This window comes from Camarhynchus parvulus, chromosome 5 (assembly GCF_901933205.1).
Source record: "Camarhynchus parvulus chromosome 5, STF_HiC, whole genome shotgun sequence".
Classification (NCBI taxonomy): domain Eukaryota; kingdom Metazoa; phylum Chordata; class Aves; order Passeriformes; family Thraupidae; genus Camarhynchus; species Camarhynchus parvulus.
In genome coordinates, this window is record NC_044575.1 from 54,885,810 (window position 1) to 54,912,745 (window position 26,936).

A 26,936-nucleotide genomic window follows, 5' to 3' on the forward strand; every position below is an offset into this window, starting at 1 on the left:
TTTGAAGAGTGACAAAACCTCTGAGTCTGCTTTAACAAAGCACATAACCCTGTGCAAAGCTGCTCTGGGTTCAGAGGACTGAATAAATATCCCCACCTTTTCTGACTCTGGGTTCAAGAAAGGGTGGGAAATGATGTTCTGCCCTGATCTCAGCCCTTTACAGGCCATTGTACTCACAGTCCCATCTCGACTCCCCCCAAACTAACAGATGTTGAACAACTCACCTCTTCATTGATGAATTTCCATTCCTGCTTTAGCTCTTCACAGGTAATTTCCAGCCCTTTGGCTGCCTCAAGCAAGCCCAGCCAGTTTTCCCACAGCACTGTAACAATCCTGCCCAGGGCCCTGTCACTTCCTCTGCACAACCTCATCATCTCTCCACAGATCTGCCTCAGCTTCACCAGATCCTCTTCAGCAGAGTCAATGCTGGAGACTAGAACCTTACAGGAAAAACAAACACATCAATAAATAAAATGTTACAGTCAGGAGCGGTAATGAAGTATTCAGTAACATGATCCTCTAGGAAAATGGCAATCATTCCACTGAGCTGGTAAAAAATGGTCATAATGAGGGAGTTCTGTTGGCTAAGACTGTGGAGAAAGATGAAGTAAATACAATGTCACATTTCTAGAGCAGTAAGATATACTCATTTCACATGATCTATTATACAAGATTATAAATACATTACTACTGGTCTTTTAACAAGATTATAAATATATTACTACATTAATATATTCTGTGGTTTTATATATACATAAATATAGGATAAAGAACTCCCTATTATAATGTCACGTGGTATGCATAGCTGCATTAGTTTTGCATGAGCTTTCCAACTTCTTCAGAGCCTTTCTTACCTTGCTTTCTTCCAAATGCTCCAAAGCTTCTTTATAAGACATTGGAATCTTAGACAAAGACTGTCTAAGCATCTTTTCCAGTTTCTTAAGATTATCACACACTTTATCTTTGGTTTCTGTGTAGTTTTTGTATTTTTCAAAATACCTGCATGAAACAATGAATGGATCAATTAAAATTTGTTGTTGTTGTTCCTCTCTCCAACCACAATGCCCAACAGAATAAAAGTTTTAAAACATCTTTTGAACTACTAGTCCTGGCTGTTTCCAAGTTATAGTCAGTTAGCATTTGGTAAACACTTCAGGTTTGATCCCTGAGGTACTGATCACTGGATCATGATCAAGCAGTTTAAAAATCCTTTACTCTCTCTCCTAAACTTTTTCTATGCATGTATCTGAAGGCCCTCCAGATTTCTTCTGTACCTGAAGGAAGGAAACTACAGCCTGTGCCTTGTTTGGGTTTTACTTTCCCAAGCCACCAAAACAGCCTATGGGAAACATGAATTAGGGACCCTCAGAAAACTATTCTGACCTCCACCAGCACTGCACTACAGACTAGAAATGTGCTTTCTTCTGATTCTGGCACTCTATGACCCCCACTCAAGCCCCACATTTTGGAATGTACAAGAAGTAACTGCACTGTAAATTGGTAGCAATATGGCTTCTGTCTGGCAGTTTCCTTTCCTTAACAACCACACCTGAGAACAAGGAATGCTTACCCTTCTTCCTGCTGGAATTTCTGACTGTCTGAATTTCTATCAGAGCAGAAACAACACTGGATTTATTTTTGGTCAAGTTTCTCACAATAAGGAACAAAATCTATGGAGATCTCTTAAACCTACCTCTGCTCATCAGCTTCCTTTCTTTGAACCTTCTTCCTTAATGCCAAACTCCTTTCCACCAGTTCTCTTACAGCATTTCCCAGACATACTTGGTCTTCTGGCTTCACTAGGTTTTTCAGCTTGGAGTGCAGGTTTTCTAAGTCAGCCTTTGCAGAGTTGAACTCTTTCTCTTGCCAGTGTGGAGTCTGACAGATCTCCACTGAGCCACAGAGCTCTGCTGCAGCAGCCTGGGCTGGAGCTTCCCAGTCCTCCAGGAACCTGGCAGCCCTCTGAAGGGCCTTGGTGTAAAGCTCACCAGCCCTGCATGCCTCCTCCAGAGCATTCTGAAAGCATTAAAAAGAGAAAGGAACAATAAAATAATGCTGCTGTGCTCCTCTGGATCACCACGCGGTCTTGAAATTTTACACTTGGCTGTCTTTGAGACCAACTGGCCTGAGGAGGTGAGGGAGGACATGTGGCAAACACATTTGCCACTTGTCTAGTCACAGAGCAGTGCTACAACCCATGTGTTCATTGCCCTCAGAACAGGAATTATGTTCACCATTCATGATCATATTGGTTTGACCTGTGCTTTTATCCTCTTGGTCACTCCCAACTGCTAAAGCTTCTCTTTACAGTAGAAACAAGGTGCTTGGATTTTTTATCATTCTCACTATTGAAAATGTTGCCTCACAAGATGACTGCACCCAGTCTCTCTTCAGCTGAATATTTCAACACAGCCTTTTCCTTCCTCCTCTTTACCATTCTTTTCTTGTGCTAATCCCCACTGATAGATTATAATCAAAGTAAACACAACTTTCTTTGTATCTTTAGTTTCTGTCATGATTCCCATCCTATCCACCAATGTGGAGATGATCACAGGCCAATTCAGGTGTTAGAATAAATAAGGATGTGAGTCATGAAAATAAAAATGCCACAGTCACAGACACCTAATCTAATTCTTGGGGAAAGGCATATGTCAATACTTCATTTTCATTAAATATACTTACAACACGGGCAGCAATGTCTGCCTTCAGCTGTGCTTCACAGCCTTGCAGTGTCTCTAATTCTATAGCAGCAGCAGATTTCTCTTCTTGTTTTTCCCTCTCTTTTTCCATTATACATTTAAGAGCAGAAAACTTCCCTTCCATCATATTCTGAATTGCTTCCCATCGCAGCTTTTCATCCTGCATTGTATTTATGTCTATCACAAGTGGCTGCTGGAGTTCTAATTGAATATACCTTATGATGTGGAATATATTTTCTACTTCATCCTGGCTACCTTCCTTGTTTACACTCTGCAGCCCAGAAACCAAGTTTTGAAGAAACTGCTTTAATTCTTCAACGTTTTTCTCCAGGCGATTTATTTCTTTCCTCTTAGATTCTTTGAATGATGTATCAAAGACCTCATTTTTGTTTATTTGATTTGCTGCCTCCTGGGTTAAGTACAAGATTTGTTGAACTGCCTGCAATAGAATCTGTGCAGATAAGATGTTCTCAGCAGGAGAAGAGCTGGAGCTATCATTTAGGATATTAGCTTCTTTTCTTACAGTGGATGTCACAGTCTGGATTTCATCTAGCAATCCTTGAATCTTATCCCATTCCCTAACTATATTTTCCAAGTGTATTATTTTCTCTTTAATTTTATTTTTAATTTTAGAAAATTTAGTTTGCAATTCATCCAGCTGCAGTGAGTCCCATTTCAGACCTACACATTCAAATATTTCCTTGTACTTCATTACTTGTGACAAACCTGACTGAAAAGCTAACACTTTTTCTTTCAGTGCTTTGCATTTGTCCTTCAGTCCCTGCTTGGCACCTACTAATCCATCATCTTTCAGGTTCATTTCACCATCCTGCAGGTCATCAAGATCCTGCTGCAATGAAGCTATTCCTTCAGCAAACTCTCTGGAGACAGCTGTCTTTTGTTCTACTTCATGAAGTTTACTTTGAATTTGCCTCTGTGTCTTCCTTGCTCTATTCTTCAGACTCCTTAACTGATCAATCAAGAAGAGTTGTTCAGACAGGCTCAGCTGCCCAGCTGTGACCTGACTCTCTTTACAGTGGGATGAGATAATCTCTTCTATTTCCTTTATGTCCTTTAGCATCTCCTTGAGAATGGCTTGTTGGCTCACCAGCTCTGAGCAGCTGCTGTTTTGGCTTGGGTCAGGTCTGGCCATCAGCTCAGCTTTGCAAAGCTGAGAGTGAACTTTGTCTATTTCTGCAGTGAGTCTTTGCCTCTCCTCCAGCTGGAGCTCTAAGTGCTGCAATCTTTGAGCAGATTTTAAAACAAGAGCCTTGTATGAATTCTTCAATGTTTGTAAAAGGAAGGTCATATCAGAGACCTCCTCTGGCTCCAAGCTGGGAAGGATATGCTGGAGCCCATAATCCAGGGATACAATCACAGGTTCTCTGTTCAGAATGTCTGTGTTCATAAGCTGACAATTTCTGATCTGTGATTTGACATCACTGGGGAAAAGTGCTGCTTTCTGATCAAGGTGGGACAGTGAGTCTTTGACCCAGGAAATATTTTCTTTCAGCCTCTTCATCATTTCATGTTTCATGAGAGCAGGACCAGTGGTCTGAATATCCTCTTGAGGAGTTTGTCGTGCTGATAACGCTTCCAGTTTGCTCTGCAAATCCTGTATAGAGTTCTCCAAAGCCACCTTCTCTTGATCACTCCAAATTCTTTTCATCTGCAGCTCAATCCTCCTTTTTAATAGCGAAAGACCATGTTTAATGTCCTGTAGCTCTGTGGTCCAAATGAGAGGGTCTTTGGCTTTTCCTGCAGCTGAGGAATGTAACTCTGCTTGCAAATACTGTTCCTGTATCAGCCTCTGAATATCCCGTGCTTTGTTCATAAGCAGGTTAAATTCATCAATTTCTGCCACAACCTGATCATGTTTCTTTTGCACTGCCTGTTCCATGTGCTGCCACCAGTGCTCCAGCTGCCTCATCTGGCTCTCTGTCAACACTTTATCCATGCATGTCAAATGCTGAGATAAAACTTCTTGCTGACTTTGCAGCTGGTTTAAGACATCTCTTTCTTTCCGTAAGGACTCTATGCATGCCTTAATTTTCTCCAGAAGAACTGTGTTGTTCATAGGACCCCTGGCAAAAACATGAGTAGTGTTTAAAAATAATGAATTCTCCTTATACAGAGACTTTTTAAAAATAAATTTCACTGTTTAGAGCACAATTCACTAACTTTATTTGCTTAATCACACATCTCTCTCAGTGTTCTCTTAGGAGATCCCTAACCACCCTTGCAGTATCATTATTTCTTGCTTATCTGTAGAGTACTCACTATTCAAAGATATCTGTGCAAAAAAGATAAGTTCTACTGTATATTCTCAAAAATTGCAGTGTCTACTAATATAGAATGTAGCCCTCATTTTAAAAATCAGCAACCGTGTAACATCATCTCTAAGTGAATTAGCAACATTTTATAATAATTTCTGGTTCACAATGAAGATAAAACTTGGTTATAAAAAACTGAGAATTTTCCATTCATGCAAAGGTGAACTCTTCCAAATGAATCTACTTATCTTCTATTACCAGGAGTATTTTAAAGTGTCCACCTAAAATACATTTAGCAGATGGATTTTTATTACCTTTTTTTTAATCTCTTTGCTGTAAATTAAGAATTTCATAAGTTTTAAATGTTTTCAAATTAATTTGGCACATTACCATGACAAACTAGTTCTGTTTTGAAGACTAATTCACAAAACACAGTAAATATTTGTACATTGGTTACCTCTGAATTGATAATGTAGACTTACTTACTGCCATGGAATTTTTCCTATCAAGTAAGGTTAGTTTTCAGAATAAAGATATATTTTGTTTAGAAAAAACCTAGAATTAAGGAGTCTCTAAAGAAAAATTAGTATTTCACATCTGCCACATTAAAAAAATACATATTTTAAGATGGATTTTTATAGGTTTTTTAGCCCAGCAACTACTTTGTTTTGCCTAAGGAATAAAGAGAGTAGATGTTGTTTAAGGATAGCAGACAGCCAACAGAAGTTCTTCTGCTTAACTCTGTTCACAAACTTAAAACTCTCTAAGACTTCTCTTGAAATGGATATAGCCCCATACTCTTGTCTGAGAATTAATGAAGCATGTCACAAAATTCAGTGTAGAACCATATTTGTTGTGCAACCTCTTAACCAAACCCCTCCACTGTACTTACATTTTTATGTTATCTTTTTCTGTTGACAAATTTTTCATGGAGGACTGTGCAGCAGAAAGATTTTTCTGGTATTCATTAATTAAACAGCACTGTTGTTGCTTCACTGCCTTAACAGCTTCCAGTTCCTGGAGCAGCCTGTCCCAGCAGGGCCCTGTGCTTTGCAGCTCTACTCTGTTTGATCCTGTTCCATTGGGAATTGCTTCTTCACCATGGCACGGAGACTTTGCTTTCCATGTTTCCAGCTCAGTTTTTAAATTCTACAATCAAGGCCACCACAGAGAGAGAAGGGATTAAAGGATGATCTCAAAGACTCTCAGCTTTCAACACAAAATACAGCTAAATACTGATTCACCTACAAACATATTCCTGCCCATCCACAAGCAAAGGAGCACATCATGGAAGCAATCCTAGGTGTATCACTGCACTCTGGAACAGCAGTACAAACTATGGGATTTACATGGACATGCATCAATGCACGGTGTCTGCAGACAAACTGACTAACTGTGCAGTTAAAACTAAGATAAAGCTGTGGGCAACAGCTTTGGTTTGCCCAAGTGAATCACAATTCTGTAAGTGTATCACTACATTAAAAATGAGGAATGGCTTTGCAGTTTTCATACCTCCAGCTCTTTTAGTTGTTCATTTATAAGCACCATATCCAGTTCAGCCACTTCATTTTTCAGCTCATTGACCTTTTGCTCCTCTTCAAAATATTCATTGTTTTCTTGCACTCCAGAAAATGGTTCCTTCTGGACAACCACTTCTGCACCTGTGTCCTACAACACAAAACAAGATTCTTATTGCTGAAGGGTCTAAACCAATAAGTTTTCTGACTGCAGCACTTTGCTTCACATGTTTAAGCCATGCTGGGGTTGTTAAATCCTGCTGTGGTTTCCCACACAGCCTCTGTGGATCAATCAGGACGCAGAAACTGGAAACTCCATCACTGTCCCCCATCCCTGTCAGCACTGCTCAGGTGGCTTTGAAACCTCTGCCCATCATTTCTAGTGAAACTCTGGCATCCTCACCTTCAATTAAATCCTCCCTGCACCCACCTCTGCTCCTGATAAATTCACAGGCCTGTTGTGTCTTCTCCCTCTCTTCCTTTCACATTCATGGAACTTTATCCTCTCCTCACACTCACATTCCTTCTGCTCAGCACCTGCCCTGACAACACTGCTGTGTCCTTCACCAGGACACCTCTTCAGCTCTTCACAGGGCAGCTCATGCATGAAGCAGCCTGGCTGTGACACAAAGCCATGGCTGCCACTGTCACAAGTGCTATCCAAAATCTGGGGTAACAGTCATGTCTCAGTCAGGGTGGGGAGGGATCAGGAGGCTCCAGAGCCAGTTCCTGGCACTGCCTCTGATTCCCATGGCAGAAGGACAAGTCACTTGGGCTGAGGCCAGGTTTAACATCACCTTCAGCTATTGCAGACAGCATCAGAAATGAAAGGTCACAGGCTAGCTGGATCACATGATGATCCCTTAAAAATCTTTCTGCATTTCCCTTCTCCCAGTATCGGTCTCTATCTGAAGATCTGTTCCATGTATAAAATTTATATGAGTGAATGCATACCAATACACAGATACTACTGCAGTGTGGGCTTCTCCATGGTACTAACATCTAAAATCAGCAACAGTAAAAAAATTCTTGTCTGATAAACTTCATGTATTGCTACTTTAGATACTGTTTTACTAGAAACAGCCAGTTATCACTGTAAGCTGTCACTGTCATCTGTCCCTTCATGGGTCATGAGCTATGCAAAATATATCTGCTTTCAAGTGTGGGAAAGATACAGCACATAGTACACATTCTCAGAGAAGAACAGTTCTCTTCATTTGAACTCTTGGTTATTTTCAGTCCAAACTGAAGAAGCCACTCATGAAGTAGTCAGTTGGAGAACTTTTCAATTTCTCTGTGTACATAACCATAACAGTTGTATCAATTCAGACATAAGATTTAATCTCAAGAGACTTTGGAGAGCCATAGAACTGAAATAAGCATTAAAACTCAGCTAAGCTATCACACAGAAAGGAGGAAATCCACTTCACCAGATTGAAATATCAACACATCAAAAAACACAGAGAAGTGTCCTGACTTTTAGAAAAACCTTGCTGTGTACTTGTTTTGCTTGTTTGTGTGATCTTCTCATTGCACACTGCCTCCATGGATACAGCCAGGGGAGGCTGCACCTCAAATTCTGTGCCCAGTTTTGGGCCCCTCACTGCATGAGAGACCTTGAGGTGCTGGAGTGTGTCCAGAGAAGGGCAATGGAGCTGGGAAAGGGTCTGGAGCACAAGTCTGGGGTTGTTTAGTCTGGAGGAGGCTCAGAGAGACCTTATCACTCTTTACAACTCCCTGATAGGAGGGTGTAGCCGAGTGGGGTTGGTCTCTGCTCCCAGGTAACAAGTGACAGGAGAGGAAGAAATGGCCTCAAGCTGTGCCAGTGGAGGTTTAAACTGGATTTTAGGAAAGATTCCTTCACTGAAAGGGTGGTCAGGCACTGGAACAGGCTGCCCAGGGCAGTGGTGGGTCTCCATCCCTGGAGGGATTTAAAAGATGTGTCCCTGCGGCACTTGGGGACACAGTTTAGTGGTGAGCTTGGTGCTGGGTTAATGGTTGGACTCAATGGTCTTTGAAGCCTTTTTCTACCTAAATAATTCTATGATGATTGCATTGTTCCTTAAATGCTCTTCAGTAGCACCCAGCATGATCTCCATAACCTTCCCAGGGACTGAGGTTAGTCTAACCGTCTGTAGTTTATAGGATCTTCCCTCACACCCCTTTTGTAAATTGAAATAACACTGCCAGCTTCCAGTCAGCACGGACTTCTTCAAAGTCCAAAGACCCTTGGGAGATTTTGCAGATCTCCAAGTTCTGGGTAAGACCTGCCCATGGACAGGCCAGCTGTGGACCTGCCTATAAGGAAGATTAGATTTAGCCCTACCCTCAAACTAAGAATGTGGTGTCCAACAGTCACAGGGTACTTGTGATGTAACTCCTTTACTCTTAAAGAAGAGTAGACTTAGTAAAGTCATTCACTAATGTAACTTGTCATTAATTCAACTTGAATCCCTTCTCCTTTCTCTACTTTATTTCATTTATTTTCTTATGCTGGATCACCCTTGGATTTCAGTTCTCTGATCTGCCTTCCTTATGATGGTAAAGCTATCATAGCTGACTGTAATAACATGGACCAAAGTTTGTGTTGATTAATAGTTTGAAGAGAAACTCTAAATATCATAAAGACTGATTATGATGGCTCTAAAAACTAGGGTGAACTCTCTTTTGAACAGAGCCACAAAAAATTATGACGTGGCAAGCACTTTGGATGAAGTTCAAAACTATCATGGACATAAATAAGATCTATATGCAATGGCCTTGATTTTGATGTGAGTAATTGTCTCTTCTTTTAAAACAACTTCAGCTGAGGGCCAAGTGGAAACAAAAATTGAACAACTGGCACATTTCACTTGAAATAACAGGCTGTGGGTTACCTCATGTGCAGGAGTTGGCGGATTCAATGCCAGACCATCCTTCTCAGCTGCTGCAGATTCCAGGACCTGACCCTTCTGGCACAGCTTCTCTTGAACCTGCCCCTCATCTTCTCTATATGATTGATTCTCAACATCACTAGGTTCCTCCTTTTGGTGTAAGAAAAACAAAAGCAACCAGTAATCATAAAGTTCTAATCAAACCTGCCGAGCAGTAATTACAGTGCTTGAGATGAGAAAGTTATGAAGCCCATAATTATAGGTAGATGAGGAAAACCATAATTACACCTCATAATTTACTATGAGCAAGGTTATTGCAAAGGAAACCACTTATAAGAAGCAGTGCTGTAATTTTGTTATAAATTTTTAGAATAAATTGCAAGTGTTCTGACCTACACTGTTCATATTTCATTATTCTAATCAGGGACCTTGAATTATGTGATCCTGGACACAGTCTTGAATGTATTTTTTAAAGGTTTAGCTTTTTCCTGAGGACTTGTACTGTAGACAGAGAGTGTCTGTTTAGAAACCCAGGCAGGATAGTCCCATGGGTAACCTGAAGATTTGCTGGATGGAGGTTTCAGTATCCCACAGAGTTTGCTAAAGCTGAAATTCTGAGAAGACTCTGGCTCTATAACACCTCCCCTCTTCAGGGAGGGGATGACAGCAACAAGCCCCCCTGTCAGCCTTTTCATCTCCAACAGGAACTTGGCCTCTTCCCACTCATTCTGGCTCCAGCTCCTAAACACTGCTCTGGGTGTCAAAATTCCCATTGTACCAGGGTGCACCACACAGGGCACAGCATCTCAAGTGCAGCCTCACACATGCAAAGTAAATATGTAAATAAGAAATCTGGAAAGCAAGTCAAGAACAACAGTATTCAAGCAAAATGGTCACCAGATTTCACAATACATCCAGGTGACCTGGAATGCAATATCCTTTGGAATGATCATCAGACAACCACTACAGAAAAAACCTCCCTCTACACTAATTTTGAATGTACAGGAAAGAATTAAGTGAGTTACCACATCCTAAGTATCACATCAGACTAAAGTAGCTCAGTGTAAACTTGAGGCTTTTCTCACTCATTTCTTAGTAGTATCATCCCCACAGCAACTGAACTGGATACAAACACCCTCAAATTCAACGCCTCTGGTGTAATCTCATGTACAGTTACCTGTGCTGGACGGGCTTTTTTCCTAGATTCATCACCTTCAATACCAACACCATCCTGATGTCGGTCCAGTTCTGCCTCACCACCAAGATCTGCACTGTCCAGAACATCCTCTTGGAACCTGTCAGCTCTGTCCATATCTGGGTTCTCCTTATCAGCCTCCTCCTGATTCAAAAAATGCAAAATGTTTACAACCAGTGAAAGTCACAGTACAAAATTTGCTAAGAAACTTCCCACTGCACAATCTGTCTACTCTGTCTTCAGTTTAGCTTAATGAATGATGGAAAAGGGTGAGGTAACTCAAACCCAGAGAGCTGGAAGCCCCTGCTTAGAGCAGTTTGCCATCCCAGAGTGGGATCTTACCCACTCTGAAACAGTTTCAGGACAGGAAAAACAGGAATAAGTGGTCACATGATTTTAAATACAGTTCTAGAAGTTTCTGATTAGACACACATTTGGTAACTATTGATCTTGCATCTTCTCCAGAAATCCCAGTATGGACAGTTCCCACTGTGATATTTTGATGGTCATCTCTGCATGGTCAGGTCAATGAGGGAGTACTCCAGATCATTCCCTTAGCTTTGCACACATTTACATTTACATTTTTACAAGTCATTTACAGTGTCAATGTCCTGAGGTCCCATAAAAATCAGCAGTTCCAGGTTAGTGACCTCTCATGACCTGTAGTGATGAAATCTCTTAAATTCCTCATTCCTAGGAGTGTTCAAAGCCAGGCTGGATGGGGCTTTGAGCAACCTGGTCTAGTGGAAAGTGTCCCTGCCCATGCCAGGGTATTGGAACTAGATGAACTTTAGCACCCTTTTCCAACCCAAACCATTCTGTGATGGATTTTATGAAATCTCAGGTAGATTTTGCATCATGGACAAACTGGATCCAAGCCCTGGGGGTTTGCAGAGACCATCACTTTGATCTCTTGCACTCTTCACATGAGCAAGGCTGAGGGATGATTTGGAGAAAATGTAATTTATGATTCCTTTCATCAGATAAGGAAAACATGCCTCCATAAGGCAAGAAATTTGAAGGGATTACATATGAATTTCTAATGAACACAGACACACATATACACAGACTTAGATAAAACACATTTGTCAGGTACCTGAACAGCCTGCCCCAATCTGTCCTTGCTGTGATGGATATCCTGTAATGGGCTGTCTGACAGTACACTGCTTTCCTCCAAAACTGGAGCATTCTGCCTCTCTTTCTCAGACATATTTCCATTTACATCTTGACCCTAAGAGAAGTGATAGAAAAGAAAATCTGCTTGTGTTACCATAAACATTGTATTTTAACATCAAATCTCTGAATGGAAAAAATATCCTCTCTGAAAACAAACAGGACAAATACTGTGCTGCAGTTCTAAACAAGTATCTCTAGTTTAAGAGAAGCTCTCCAAGCTCTTAGGCAGAGAAGTTCATCTGCAATTTTCCCATCTCTACAAGTTCTCTTTGTGTCCTGTCTGAGGATACCTGCTCTATTAAGTGGCAAGAGAAAGTGACATGCATTCAAATGGAATTGTATTTAAAAGGTAAACTGCTGTTTTAAATATGTTATTGGCTTGTTACAGACTTGCTATAAAAAGTTATGAGAGTTCCTTCCACTTCTTTGATTTATACACTTGTATTTACAGGAGGCTTAACTTCAGTGAAATTAAGGGTGCAATACACAGAAGACATTTGAGATGTCTCTTTAGCCAGCTTTCCATTGTTGTTACTGTCAACAAATAAACTCACATCACTCATTTCCAAAGGCTCCTTCAGCTCCACTGCTGTGGGGGTCTCTGCAGAGATCTGAGTATCAGAAGTGATCTGTGTCTCTCTCTTCAGCATTCTATCTGCCTTATCTTCCTTTAGGATTTCATCACCAAACTCATTTTTTAACTCAAGGGCTTCACTGGAAATGTTTTCCTTCTTTTGCTTGACATTTTCAAGTCTTTCTTCCAATCTTTCTTTGTGTTCACTCTGAAGTGTTTCCATCTCATCCTCAACAAACTCCTGTTCTGGTGAAGAGGTGTTTTGTTTAACAGTTTCTGCTAAAACCAAACTTTTCCTTGCTGTGTCTTCACATCGGCTACGAGGTCCCTGTTGTTCCTTTGAACATGAAGAAAACATTTTGTTTGAAAAGCATCTTTACTCCATACACCTAATGTTAAGATCTAAAGTCAATGTCTAAAATAATAAATACTTGTTTTGAACAACAAACCGTGTTGAAAGGTACATGCAGACCTATTCCTATTTGCTGCAGAAAGTCAATTACCAAACCAATAATTTCATCAGCCATTTTTATGCACAGAGAACACCTGAAGCTAAAAGCATTACAGTGATAAAAATCCCATTGCACACAGGGTGGTACCATGACATGATGATCCAGGTTCTGAACAGGTAATTCCCCCCTCACCTCCTCTCCCTTTTTCCTTCTTAGAGGTATAGCAAGTTCTGAAGGACAAGGAATTGCAGTGATCCATATCTGAGCCATGATTTCAGCTTACAGCAGCTCTCTATGCTCACAGCTACAAGACTGATTTCCACTCTGCCAAAGAGCAGGAGAATGTCTATCTATGCATGAAGGACACTTCTTAAAAATTAACTTGGCTCACTGACTTTTTTCAAAAAAATTTTTCACACTGGCTAAATTAAAGACACTTACTAATACCAAATTTAATAATCTCTTTCCTCATTAGCTCCCAAGCGGAAAAAACAAAAAATCCTAACCAACCAAATTGCATGCTTGAACCTTCAGTTCAGCCAGTAGTAAAGGTCCCCCCAGTTCATTAAGAGTGGTTTGAGTCCTACAATTATCTCAATAAAGGAACATTACATACTTTCTATTTTAGAAAGGTTTTATAGCTTTTTAGTTTGATACCATGAGTAGTTCTCTTTTACAGATGTGATGGGCTCCATAATGCAGAAACTGCAACATACCTGTGATTTCAACTGATTTTGCTCAGCTGATGGTTCTTCCATTGCTGGACCATCACACTCAGCAAGCTTCTCAGAGACAGTTTTCAGCTCAGTGCTCAGATCTATTGTCATATCCTGAACCTGCTGGTGCTCTTGAACAGGACTTTCCAATGTCTGCGTGATGGTCTAGAAACAAGGAGTTTCTAGGATTAGTCCACCATTATCTCAAACAATCATCCACAGACTGTTAAAGCTTTTCCAGGACCTCACCAGCACAACAAACTTGCTTTTTTCCCATAGAATATCTGGCAAACCACAGGTTAAACACAAAACCATCCTGCTTTCTTCCCAGCACTTCATGGACTCCATCATGAACAAAATTTTAATGAACAGCAGGAAGCAGAAGGGTTGGCATTTCATAGAAATGTACTTGTAAAAAGGACGTAAGGATGTTTTCTCTTAAAATGGATGTAACATTAGTGACAGAATGCCACAAAGGGTACAAATGCAATTTGCACTACACATTGGGTGAAACCAAGAACAAGCAAGATGCTGGAAAAGAATCTTTCAGATGTTTTCCAAATTCATCCTTTCAAAAGGAAGAAAAGCTACTGTGGCTTGAAGAATGTAAGAGCAAATGCTTCATATTATAGCTATCTAAATCTGTTTATACAGGTACAAAATGTTCTTCACATTTACTTGGGTCTCATTTATTCAGTATTTATCCCTCAGAGAGAGAGTGAGAGAAAGAGGGAGATATTCCCTGCCCTTTTTTAGAGGAACTTCCTCCACTCCCAGCTTTACCCAAAACCTTCCCACCTGAACTACACCACAGCTGAACAGTGAGAACTGCAACCAACATGAAAGGAAAGAGAGTGAGGTTCAACCTGGAGCTGGCTGAGCAGATTTTCATGTTGGTGCTTTAATTCTGACCATTCTGCCTCTGTGAAGCAGGGATCAACAGTGTGGCCCTGTAGATTCTCCTGGCTCTTCAATTTGCTAAATTGGGAAGTCAAGGCTTCTGTTTTCTGCAGGAGGTCAGCATAGCTGGCCAGCTGAGCTTGCTTCTCCTCCAAACCAGGCTGAAGGGCAAAAATCTCCTGTTGCTGTTTCTCCAGTTCCATTAGAGCCTGTTTCAGATCTTCTTTGCTTTGCTCATATTGCTCCCTGTTGCACTGAAGTTGCTCTTGAGGGCTAAGAAAAAAATGCTGTGTTTAATAATAATACAAAAAAACAAATGTATTGATTACCTAGAAAATGTCCAAGTGTGAACAAGTCAACCATTAGAACGAACTTCAGTGTACTGAATACTTTTTTCCCCAGATTTTAAAATACTGATCAGACTGGAATTTTCAAGGTGATGAAAAACACTGAAGTTATGGCAGATAAACTGGACTTAAATGCAGGACAAATGACTAACCCTCTTAAAACCTTAACCTATAAACCCACAGTTTCTAGCATTTGAGATGTGATGCTCATGCTCTGTATTCTTCTGCTTTTCACTGCAGAAATTCTGTTTAAAAACTACAATATGGTTATGAATCTGCTTTCCTTGACTTCCCATGACAGCCTCCTGAAAGGGAATGTTCTGTAGAAGAAACTCATCACATTTAGTTGGGTGGGGGAGTGTTTTAGAGATACAGACAACAAAACCAGCACATACAATATGGGGTATGAGAGTACAATCCAGTGATTACTTGCCTGACCTTTACATTGGATTACTCTTTGTGTGATTTATAAGCATGCATGCTGATTTGCTGCAGGTGAACAGGTTGCATTTGTCCACAGGAAGTATGCAATGAGACAGAAGTAACATTTGTATGTTCACATTTAGTGATGGAGTTCAGATATCCTCCAGATGGAACTTAAATGCCAACATTGGAAAATATGATCCCACACAAACAAATCCAAATAAACTGTCTGGATATAATTCTGTAAAGTATTTCAGGATAATTGAGGACAAAAGCAAAGCTTCATTGTTTTGGGTTCTGCCCTTCAAGATTCATATTTTTTGGCAAATAAACAAAGCACAGCCTCGCATACGTGAAGTGTTCTTCCATCAAGTTCCCCATTCCAGCTCCTCACTGATGCTGTTCCTGTGGTGCATCTGCTGTTCACAAGCCTGATCCTGCAAGGTCCTGAGCATCTCTTCAAGCATGCAGAGCACCTCCTCTCCTGTCTTTAACAGTGTGAATAGCTCTGCATTTTGCTGCGCAGGATCCAACACAGCCACAGCGCTCCATCTTCCTGAGCACCTCTTGTGCTGGTTTTACTGAGAGCTCAATAATAACAAGAGGACACAGAAGATTCTCTGGCTATTCATGACCACATGAGAAAGTATCTCTGGCTATTCCCCACCTGACCATTCAGGCCAAACTGTGACCTGCCCCTCCACAACTCTGCAGAAATACAACTGTTTGTGTGGGTATCTCATTCTGCCCCCAAAGAACAGAAAGTAAATTGAATGGATGCAGGAAGAAGAGAAAAAAATCAATATACAAGTGATCTCCAGTGCCTCTTTGCAAATTTCACATTACCTGCTATATTCAGTGGCCAGCTGACAGAGCTTTTCCCACTTTTTCTGGAGCTCAGAAATAGTCTGCTGAACCTCTGGCTTCTTATTTTTCTCATTTCTCAATACAGTGTCTCCTAGAGCCACCATGCTCTGTATTTTGGCCTCACCTTCATCTCTGAGACTTGTGATTTCCTGTATTAAACAAGAAGCAGAAGCAGTGCATATACAATTATTTTTGGTTACAAAATAAAAGGTATTACCATTATTTTTTTTCATACTTTTCACACTGCTGTTCAAGTCTTCTAATATATTACATAGATGAAACATAAACAGATAAATCATCTAATTTTCAAAGTATGGGACAATTAAGCTGACTTGTTAATTATTCTCTACAAAGAATACTCATATTGTTCTGACAAGTAAACAAAATGCTCAAATGACAAAACTACAGGCCATGAGCAGTGGCAGTATCCTTCAGGGGGTACTGACTCATCAAGCATTAGCTTGAGGTGGAAGGTGAAAAAGGAATATATTTAACACAGTACCTTTATCTGATTAATCCTTTCATCTGATGGCAACTCATTTCCTTGTGAACTCATTTTATTAAGAGCCTCCTCAAGCTTTTTGATCCAGCAAGAAACATCCTGGGCAAGGTCTTCAAAATTCTGTCCTTCCACTGGAAATCTCTCAGTATTCCCTGCCATTTCACTGACACGTGTTATCAGTGCATGGTACCTGCTGATAAGGTTACTGGCTTCTGAAAGGGTTTCATATTCTGTCAGCCCAGCTTCCCCCAAGGAATTTGACAGCTGAGTCAGGGAGTCAAATGGTTTCCTGAAAAATAAAAATTAAAAAATTAATCAACATCTATTTGTTGTAACAATATGGAACAACCTCATTCAGAAGACAGTTCTTAGAAAGTGACCAAAAAACCCAATACCTCTGCATTAATAGTGTTTTATAGACATCTTCAAGTTCTGCATCATCTTTATTGATCTCTTTTACTTTCTCCTCCTGAGCAGAGAGCCATTCTTTCAAGGCCATGCTGCTTTCTTCAAGGCTAAAGGAAGTACAAACAGAGATTCAGGTCAAAATAAGAGGCATCATATGGCTAAAGCCTGTTGGCAGCAGTGTTTTGCTGAAAAAATAACAGAAATATGTTATTAAAAATAACATATGTTATTAAAAAATAACAGAAATATGTCTGATCAAGCAAAATTTTAAACATATGCCTTATTTTAACTATCTCTGTTCCTGTCAATGAAATTGTCCATAGTTTCCATACAGGTCTGCTATGAAATTGAAAAAAACAACCCACATGGAACACACAACAAAGCATTTGATTAAAATACCATCTCTTGTAAAAAGAAGGGATGCTTGCCATTCCCTATGGCTGTTTAATAATGAGTCATCTGATACCACTTGTGATTAAAATGTCAGACACAAGATTAGCTCCCTACCTGCTGAGCTGCTGGAGAGAGGCACCAAGCTCCTGCTCCCTTTTCTGACATTTGGAGATCAACCTCTGCAGCTCTGCCTCCTGATCCCTCACACGACTGTTGAGGTGGTTAATGCTGGCTTTGGGCAAGTAAGGCTTCACTTTGTTCAGTAAAGCTTTAACCTCTTGGATGTCTCTATCTCTGCCTTCAGATGTCAGGAAGTGCTGAAAAAGAACACAAACACAAGATCCATTTGTCAGATTTGCTATAGTGTAATAGATATTTATGTTACAAGAGCTTTTCAGCTCCTGTTATCATCACCAGTATTTTTTTCCCAGCAATTTCAGCTCCTGAAAAAGAATTTATGTTAATTCCCAGTTTGCTGACTATTGCACATGTAAATGGAAAAGCTGCAGTTTGTAAAATAAGGAGAAAGTGGAACTGATGACTCGTTTTCTCTACACACAGAAACAGGCAAGCAGCATCCAAATCTAGCACTGACATCACTCTATCTCCTTCTGCTGCTTAACTGTGATTGCTTCTTGCAGATGTTGTGGCTTTTCCATCTGTTTTCTGTTCATTCTGTCTGATTTGGAGAGAAAATCTTGCTACAACAAATTAAATGCAAATTTTTTTTCACATTTGAGTCCATTGGGGGTCAGAACTTCATGCTACTCTCTACATATTTGATTTTCTGCAGCCTTGCACACTGAAGTACTTGGTCAAGGTCCACTGATTTTCATCAACTACTGTCCTGCCTCTCACTTGCCCAAGCTGTCTGAACCTAAACACTGACACTTCATTTCAATTAAGTTTTATTTTCACTGCCCTTATTTTCCTAATGCTTTAAGTTACATGAGATGTTCTTCCAGCCCCCAGTTATAAAACCACTGCAGGTGAATTCAGTCCCAAGAATAGCCTCGTAGGTGAAAAGAGCAACACTGCAAGAACAATCAGCTTTAGAAATTACAATATTTTAATACTTTACCTTTAGCCTCTGTAGTCTTTCTTCCAGTATGGCTTTTGTTTCTGAGGGCTCAAAGCAATCCTTCAGAGACAGCTGAGTGCTGCTGAACCAGTCATTAAAATTCTTGCACTGACCTGAAAAGAAAGGGACATTCCAATTTTTTTCATTAATTGCATTCTGTAAAAGAAAATCCTGTTTAACATGAAGATTTCAGACCATTTACAATTACATTTATCAGTGCTACTGTCAAAGGTTGCTTTTTACTACAGAACATGTGACTGAAAATGCTGCAGCTCTTATTTTTCTTAGCTAACATTAGCTAACACACACAGTAGTTTGGGTAAACAAGACCTGGAACAGCCTAGTGGAAACTTTTCTCATTTCCACACAGATTAACACTATTTAAAAAACATCTGAAGACATGAGATTATCTTTGGGCCAAATTTCCCACCTGCACAATCCTCTGTCTGCCTAAAGCAAAGAGTAATAACACCATTTATTCTCATAACTAATTTTAGATAGAAAACAATTGGAAAAAAATTAAAACATTGGATTTCTGTATTTTTAAATTAAATATTCTAACATTTGTTCCTGAATTATGCTTTACACTTCTTTTATCTATTTTTTAATGTAAAAATAAGGCACCAAATAGTTGGATTCAGACTGAGTGGCTTTCTGGGATCAAAATCGATTTTTCTGCAAATCTTTATCTTGCTCAGAACCCTGAGGCAGTCTGGGATATCAAAGCAGTTTCAGACACCTAACCAATTAATTTCACAACCTTTAAGTCATTGTGGTGGTCAAACCTGTAAAGGTAAATAATTAAAATGTGTTCACTTACGATTCAAAACACCCATAAAGTGATCTTGAAGCACATGTTTCTTGCTATTGAATAAATCAGTGACACATTTAAGCTGCTTATTTAATTCATCCACATCAGGACAATCTGTCTCTTCCTGGAGTAATGCCACAAGGTGCTCCTGTTGCAGAATTTTCTGGTGTATCTCCTAAGTTTAAAAAAAAAAAACCAAACAACAAAGCAGGAGAAGTTTTAAAAAACAAGTTTGGAAGGCCAAACAGAAGTTCACTGTATAGAGCTGCTTTAGTACAAACTAGAGTTTTGCAAAAGGGTTTAGCACTTCCCGTGTGTCAAAATAATTTCTTAAATTTCTTAAATGTTGGCATTAGCAAGGCCATCAGTAGGAAAGTCTAAGCACTAAACTCTCCTTGAGCAGATGTGTGTACACCTGTATCCACAAATAATCCCACAGAATAGATATGTGAATAGTGCCATTGTAGGTTTCAGAGCATGTAATACTTACAAACTATAATGCCTCAGCTGCCATAGGCATTATTCCACCCCCTAAATTCCTTATTCTGTCTGTCAAGACCCCGTGGGCTGAAAGGTAACTTAGAGGGAGCTATAGAATTAATTAAAAACTCTGTCTTTCGGCCATGGCTGTGATTTCACTGCCCCAAACACTAGAGGTCTGACACCCACAATGCACATAATCCACTCACTGCTCCACAGGAGGTTTAAATCTTGCCAGCCTAAGCCTCCAAGCTCAAGTTTCAGCAAATATTAGGCTGAAATTGTCTACTGGGAGCTCCCCCCTTGCAGCCAGGCTCAGGTGGCACAAAGGCATCCTCTGTGTATTACCCAGTCCTGGAGAACAGACAATCCTAACAGGCACTACTGCCTGAACATATCCTGGGTGGCAATACTGCTGCTGTGCTTAGGATTAACCATTTCGAACACCTGCAAGGGTTAAATATATCTGATAATTCCAGGAAAAAGAGGCTTTTCTTCCATGTTTCTGGCAGCTTAAGGAAATATTCAAGTCAGGCTCTTCACTTGAGTTATTCCAGCAGTCTACAACTTACACAGGATGAACACTTATGAACACTTGACCAAGAGAGAAATTATGAACAAATGTATAAAATATACACAATCTGTGGCATGCTACCTCTAGTTTAGTAAAGATCTCTAAGGTGTCTGAAGGAGATAAAGCTTTGAGGAGTGATTCAGTCATTCCAATCTGGGTCTTGGCCAGATCAAGGTCTCCTTTCAGCTCTGCTGTATTCACGGTGAGTTCACTGGTCCCTCGCTTGGCTGACAAGAGCTCTTTTATTAGCTCCATTTTCTGCACAACAGATGATCTGATGACCTTAAAATTGGAAATAAACATACATCAATTATACTGGATTGATTTCTCAGAACATTACAAAAATCTATGATAGACATAAAAAGAAATTAAGTGGCCTGAAGTCCAGATGTTTTAATTACATTTTGTTTTGATTTGTTTCCCTCCCACTCCAGAAATTGAAAAACATTTAAGTATTGCTTTTCTGAGGAGGAGTGATCTCAGCTCATCTTTATTAGTAGTTTTACTGGTGCTGTTCTATTTTATTTATCAATCTCTCCAGGGCCTACTCTGAGCTTCAGCTGCCATGAAACAGAGGGTTGCAGCTCTCTCTGTAACACACACCCCTACAGTGATTCCACTGGGGGAAATTCCCCACCATAACCCAAAAAAAGGCCAGCAGAGAGGTTGGGAGCTCTGGCTTGAGACTATTCACTAAGGAGCAACAGGTCCTGAACCTCATCCTTGACTTGCATGAGGCAGCAGCGGGGTGGATAACGTGGGAACCCCACCCCAGGGACTCAGGGCGCTCTCGAGGAGCACAGCACGCACAGCACAAGGTTGCTGAGTCCTTCCCTAAGCTCCTTAGATCACTTTACCCAGTGAAACTCCTCAGAGTTCACTGCCTGCTGAGGATAAACACAGAAATAGCTAAACAGGGTCAAGCTCAAGGTGCATCCAACAGACACTGTGAGAGGATGATTATAGAACTGCTCCAGGAGCAAGGGAAGCTAACACAGTTTTAAACAAGAACTTATTCTTTGCTGTGTGACGTTAACACAGAAAGATGAGGATTTCCTTGTGATACCCCAAAGGAAAACATCACTCTGTGCAAGAAACTCCACATTACCAAGCTACATTGTCCAGGCAAAGGTAGAGTTTAAAATACCCAGTCAGTAAAGCTGAGTTCCTGGGATCCCTAAAGGGGTGATGAGGTCCATTGTGCCCTGGTGTTGACCACCCTCTAAACACCAGGTATCACTGATATCAGCCTCTTTGGGCAGGGCCAAGGGCCTAAAAAGGCACAGAAGTGAGAAAGACCTTTGTGTTTAAAATGACAAGTTTGGTTCTACCAACCTTTAGCAGCCTGAGAGATACAACAAATGAAATACCACTGCCCACTAGAAACAAAATGCCTCCAACTCTCCTTGAGCAGATATAAGTAAATCCAGTAACTGACTGTGACAAAGGCAGTACTAGAAGCAGGGCTATAGTAAAGAGGACTGGTGTATCAGCTGTAAGAGCTCCTCTGTACCTGTAGCTCCAATGGAGGTTCATTACTATTCAGAAGCTCTTCTATCTCAGCCACTGTGTTGTCGAATTTCTGGAGTTTCTGCTCTTGGGCCCGTAAGCATGCCTAAAGGTGGAAAAAACACATTGGTAACTGTGCTTCCCTCCAACAGAAAATTATATTAAAATATTCTGATTATGCATTTTGGTATATAGAGGTGACACCATTTGTTCATTTCCTGATTTTTATTTTTGCAATTAAGCATTTTTTGTATTCGAGTCAGAAACACCCTGTTTCTCAGGCAAAGCACCTGATAATGCAAATCTAGCATATATTTAAGAATCTTAATTATTTTGCTTCAAGTAAATTTACAGTAAAAGAATTGTAATTTTGCATTTATGTCTTGCTGCTTCTACTAAAAGGGATATTCTCAGATGCCATAGATTTCAAGTCAAGAATCGGCATCCTGATGGCACGTGCTTTGGTATGGAAGTGATAAAATACAACACAGGCTGTAAGCACTTTTTAAATGTAAATCCTTTGCATATGAAAAGACCTCCACTCATTTGAATGTATTTTAGAACAAGTCAGTGATGTGAAGGTAAAATGCCAGCTTCAACTTATGAACAGGATAATGACACTGTCTCATATTCCCAAATCAATATTCCAATCTCCCTGAGGACAAGCCTTCCTTTTGTAGTCCCTGTAAAAGCAATCATCAAAACCCATTCATGTACTGCAGCCCTTAAAAGAGTTTGCATTTGCATACAGGGGAAAGCAGAACTTCTCTCTATATATACTGAAATTATCCTTAAATACACAGTCCAATAATTCACTGCTCTGCTCTTTTGTGACAGGCTCCCTGAAAACACATGCACCAGTGCTCACAAAGGACCCTGGGTTTCAACCCTGTGTAATGTGATACATATTACAACAGTTGGGGGTCTTTCTGGAATTAAGATCAATGCAGAGATGTTTCAGGATCAATAAAAGGAATAACAATAAAGTGATAAATGAACCTGATGCCCTCTGCACTTGGAATCGTTTGACAAAAATTCAAACGCACTGGGTTCAGCTTACTCTCCTTCTATTCTGCTTTATAATAATTGCTCAGGGGAATATGGTTTCTGTGTCTCTTGCCCTCTTCTCCCTCTTTTGAGACTTATCTCTCACAAGAAAGCAGCAGAACAACCTTACTGTAGTCACCTCCAGCACAGCCCTTTCTAAGGAGGAGAAGAGTCACACTGGGGGCACAGTCACATCACGCTGGACTTGAGCCGTTTCCAGGTAACAAAATGGCCCTAAAGATGCATTTTCCAGCTGGTGCATTTTTACTGGAGCCTCCAGGGACCTAAACTACTCCAGGAAAATTCTGACAATACAATGGTAGAGACAACAATGACGTGACAAAATATCCACTGCTGCACAGTGGATATGCCACTGTTTCCTGGTGAAGATCCATACACAAAGAGCACCTTGGCTTTTCAGTTCTCTGCAAACTAAAACAAATGAGCAGTGCTAACAATAGGAGGAAAGTTGCAAACAACTATAGTAAAACCCAGGCCATTTGTAACTTGTAAACACTGAGGAAAAACTGCCTGCAAATTTTCAAACAAGAGGATATGAGATGTATTTATGTATTTATGTCTCAATCACTCAATTTGAAGCAGGAAATTATTTTTGCTTAGTAGACACCGGTTATGACCACAAAGAAGCAGCACAGCTGGTCCATTGTGGCCCTAAAGTTAGGAATTAAAATATTCACCCCCATACATGAAGATTTCAATGGCACAGACCCAGTGCATGTGTTTTTACACCCAGCTGCACCCTGACACCAAGAATTAACATGATAATCTGTGCCAAAGGGGCACAGGCAGCCCAGGCTCTGCTGCTGCCTGCCCATGTGCAGCCCCTGGAGATGCTCTGCAGCCACTCTCTGCTGAGGCTGCAAAAAGTTACAGTGAGGAACACACCAGGACAGAAAGAAAATAAACCACCTCTGAAACCTCTCCTTGAGCTGTGCTTTGCCCAGCTGTCCCAGAGGCTCCAGCATCTTCACTGACAGGCCACTTCTACCTGGAAAACTAATTATTAGCCTATACACACTCTTTTCTTTCTTCTCTGTGCACTGCTGCACTCCAGGCTACAGCCTTCCAGGCCTTCTCTGTGCTCCATCTCTGTACAGCATTTGTAGTGTTGCATTGATTGAAAACCATTAACTACACATATACACTATCTGTGCATTTGTTTTCCAAGATACTTCCCCAAATAAAGGCAACATCCTTAGTGCAACCACCCATGCAGATACAACTGCAAATGTTACAACTTCCTCTGCTGGTCTATGCAACAAGCATGTTTATAGCCCAAAGCCCATATCAGTATAGTATAAAGGAAAGGTAAAAAATTGCCATTTAAATTACCTTCAACTGGGCGAGGTCCTCCTCAGTCAGGCAATGGTCTTCTGCATTCTTGAGCTCTTCATCTGCCCAAGCTTCAATTGTGCCAGATAAGTTCAGGAGTTTGTCCCACAAAGCCTGAGCTCTCCCCAAATTATCACAGTAATTTTCGGTCTTTTCATTGATCTACCATTAGATTGATAGGCAGAAAACACACACAGATTTCAAAAAAATGTTGAGTTATATTCCAAAAGCAAAAGCAGCAAGAAAATCAGAGCGAGATGAAACCACCCATAAAAACAAGAGCGGAAAGGGGGAGGGGGGAAAAATGTCGTGTCTTCACAGTGAACTGGTCATGGAGAAGATACTTAAATCCCTGCCACACATGTCACCAAACATACCAATCACAACAGCAGCTTGCCAGTTTTAAGGCAGGTTTAGGAAGGAGCCTTGCTCATTAATGTTTATCTACTCCCAGTAAATACCATTTAATCTCAGTATTGATGCACTGCTTAGATCGACAGTGGCAAATATTTCCCACCAACAGCACCAGCACTATAATTTTCCAGATTTGTCTCCAAAGTCTAAATCACTAGAAGTTGTTATGGAAGCTTACAGATTCATGAAGAAAACACAAATATTGCCTTTTCTGCATTTTCTAGAATTATTTACTGCCAAGGAGTACAGACAATATAAATTACCTGAGAGATCAGAAACATTATATCCATAGATACTCTGCAAGCTTTGCTCTGGTAAACACTTGGATTTATCTCTTAAGAATCCCTGCCATATTGCACTTAATTTATTTGAAATATTACACCCACATCAGAATCAATTACTATAATGCATAACAGATAAGACCACCCTGATAATTTACTTTTTACATACATCCAGCCATCTGTCCACAATAATGTTAGCCTCATTCTCGAACGGAGGCTCCTCAAAGCTTCTCATTTTATTCAGCTGGAATTGCAGGTTTTTGCAGATCTGATTTATTTTGTCTACATCTTCAGAGTGATCATTAAATTCCTCTTTTGCCTCTTCAATCTGTGAAAAAAAAAAACCACATGGACATTTGTGAGCATATTTGCTTATGATTGTTTATTCAGCAAAATATTTTTAAACTGATTTGCTGGTTTGGTTTTTTTTTTTGCTTAGAGAAACAACAGCATTACATAAAATAATCTATTTTATACAATATGATGAGACTAGGAATGCATTCTGTGTTGTTCTATCCCTGCTATGCTGACAGGAATATTTCCCTGTTAGAAATCCATATTGTTCTGTTATTAGCTGCAGAACAGCTGAGTGGGAATATGGATAATTTATTTCTAAGAGAGACAAAACCATGGTTTGCTTTTAAAGTCCTAAGTGCCAGATCCAAGGGGACTGTACATCCACACACAGGACCTTGATTACAGAGATAAACAATGCAGAATGTGATAATAATCTGAGATAGTATTACAACTGCATTCTGAACCCCAGGTTTTGAACTATTTACAGAAAAAAGCTCAAATCCGATTTAAACACAGACACTGTCAAATATGTCACAGCCAGAAAGTGAAACGTCTCTTTCTCCTACTTTCTATTTAAACACCAAGCTGCTTCTCTGTGTTTCATTGGAATGTCAGTGTTTACAAACAACATGGAAGCTTCCTGGAAAAGAAACACTGACCTCTAGTGCTAGGCACTTGGATGTTAACAGCTCTCTCCTTACTTCCCACAGACATCCTGGGAAATTGTTCTCATACCAACCCCACCAGGCACTGAGCTCAGGAGAGGGATGGCAGAGCTGCTCTCACAAACCAGAACAAAGAAGAGGACTTTCCCTGCTATTATTTTGTATAATTCTATATAACAAACCATCAGCACTCAAGGACATGCCTGGACTGTGCCACAGCAATTTCAGACCAGAGCTCTGGGAGTGGGAATTGCAGAGCTCAGGGTGAGAAGGGAGGGTTGTTCCCAGAGAGGGATCTCCATAAAGCAGGGGCTGGGATATGCAGGCAATGCCCCCCTTGCAGCAGGAGCCCAGGTGATACAAAATACCCCAAGTCCCACAGGTGTGACCCAGAAGAGACCCTGCCTCAGCTAAAGGGGGCTGGCACAAGCAGACACCATCCCATTGCCTCAGGAAAACACCACTCACATTCCTTCTTAAATTTAACCAGCCCAGGCACTGCCTGAGAGCAAACACTCCTGGATGCTATGGGTGATGCCTCATCAGAAAGCCTAAAAAGAGGATCTGAACAACCAGTTACATGATCCAGGATATGTGAAACCTGTGCAGTAAAATGGTCATGATGGCCATGCTGCTGTTCACTGATCTGTTAACCATGGACAACAATTCCAGCAGCAGTATTCACTTAGCCAAGAAGCTGGATGTCACATTTCTGACAGAAAAGGTGGAAAACCTTAAATTAAATGAAGAGGTGTCCAGCAGTACCTGCTCATTCAGCACGAGTAGCTCATCAAGTAATGTAAAAGCTACTGCAAATGTTTAACTGCTGTCACAGACAGCTTGGAGCAAAAGGACAGGACTTTATCTCATCTTCATACTAGATCCTAGTTCTTCCATGGGGTTTGGTTTAGTTTTTGTAATCCCTCTCCATTATCAAGACTTTGATTCACTACGGAAAAACAGCCTTAAATCTACTTAAAACAAAAATATGGAGTCCCTAAAGGTATTTTGGAAGCCAAAGTGAAAGCAAAGCCTTAACATCTGCCCTGAAGGCTGAGGGTACAAGGGCAACCCTGCATCTGAATGCTCCCAGGAAAGGCTTTCCTTTC

The 26,936-nt window shown here is 40.5% G+C and overlaps 1 protein-coding gene across 1 annotated transcript in view; it reads right to left on the reverse strand.

The window, feature by feature from the left end:
* SYNE2 (spectrin repeat containing nuclear envelope protein 2) overlaps nt 1–26,936 on the reverse strand; it is a 176,040-nt gene that overhangs the window by 94,576 nt on the left and 54,528 nt on the right. The window contains 22 exon segments of the mRNA XM_030950368.1: nt 225–440; nt 855–999; nt 1,694–2,016; nt 2,683–4,783; nt 5,865–6,121; nt 6,485–6,640; nt 9,366–9,512; nt 10,540–10,701; nt 11,654–11,788; nt 12,288–12,644; nt 13,476–13,640; nt 14,342–14,648; nt 15,992–16,161; nt 16,515–16,803; nt 16,910–17,029; nt 17,430–17,632; nt 18,397–18,509; nt 19,217–19,382; nt 20,343–20,543; nt 21,775–21,876; nt 24,171–24,332; nt 25,035–25,193. Coding sequence (XP_030806228.1) covers nt 225–440; nt 855–999; nt 1,694–2,016; nt 2,683–4,783; nt 5,865–6,121; nt 6,485–6,640; nt 9,366–9,512; nt 10,540–10,701; nt 11,654–11,788; nt 12,288–12,644; nt 13,476–13,640; nt 14,342–14,648; nt 15,992–16,161; nt 16,515–16,803; nt 16,910–17,029; nt 17,430–17,632; nt 18,397–18,509; nt 19,217–19,382; nt 20,343–20,543; nt 21,775–21,876; nt 24,171–24,332; nt 25,035–25,193 — 6,156 coding nt within the window.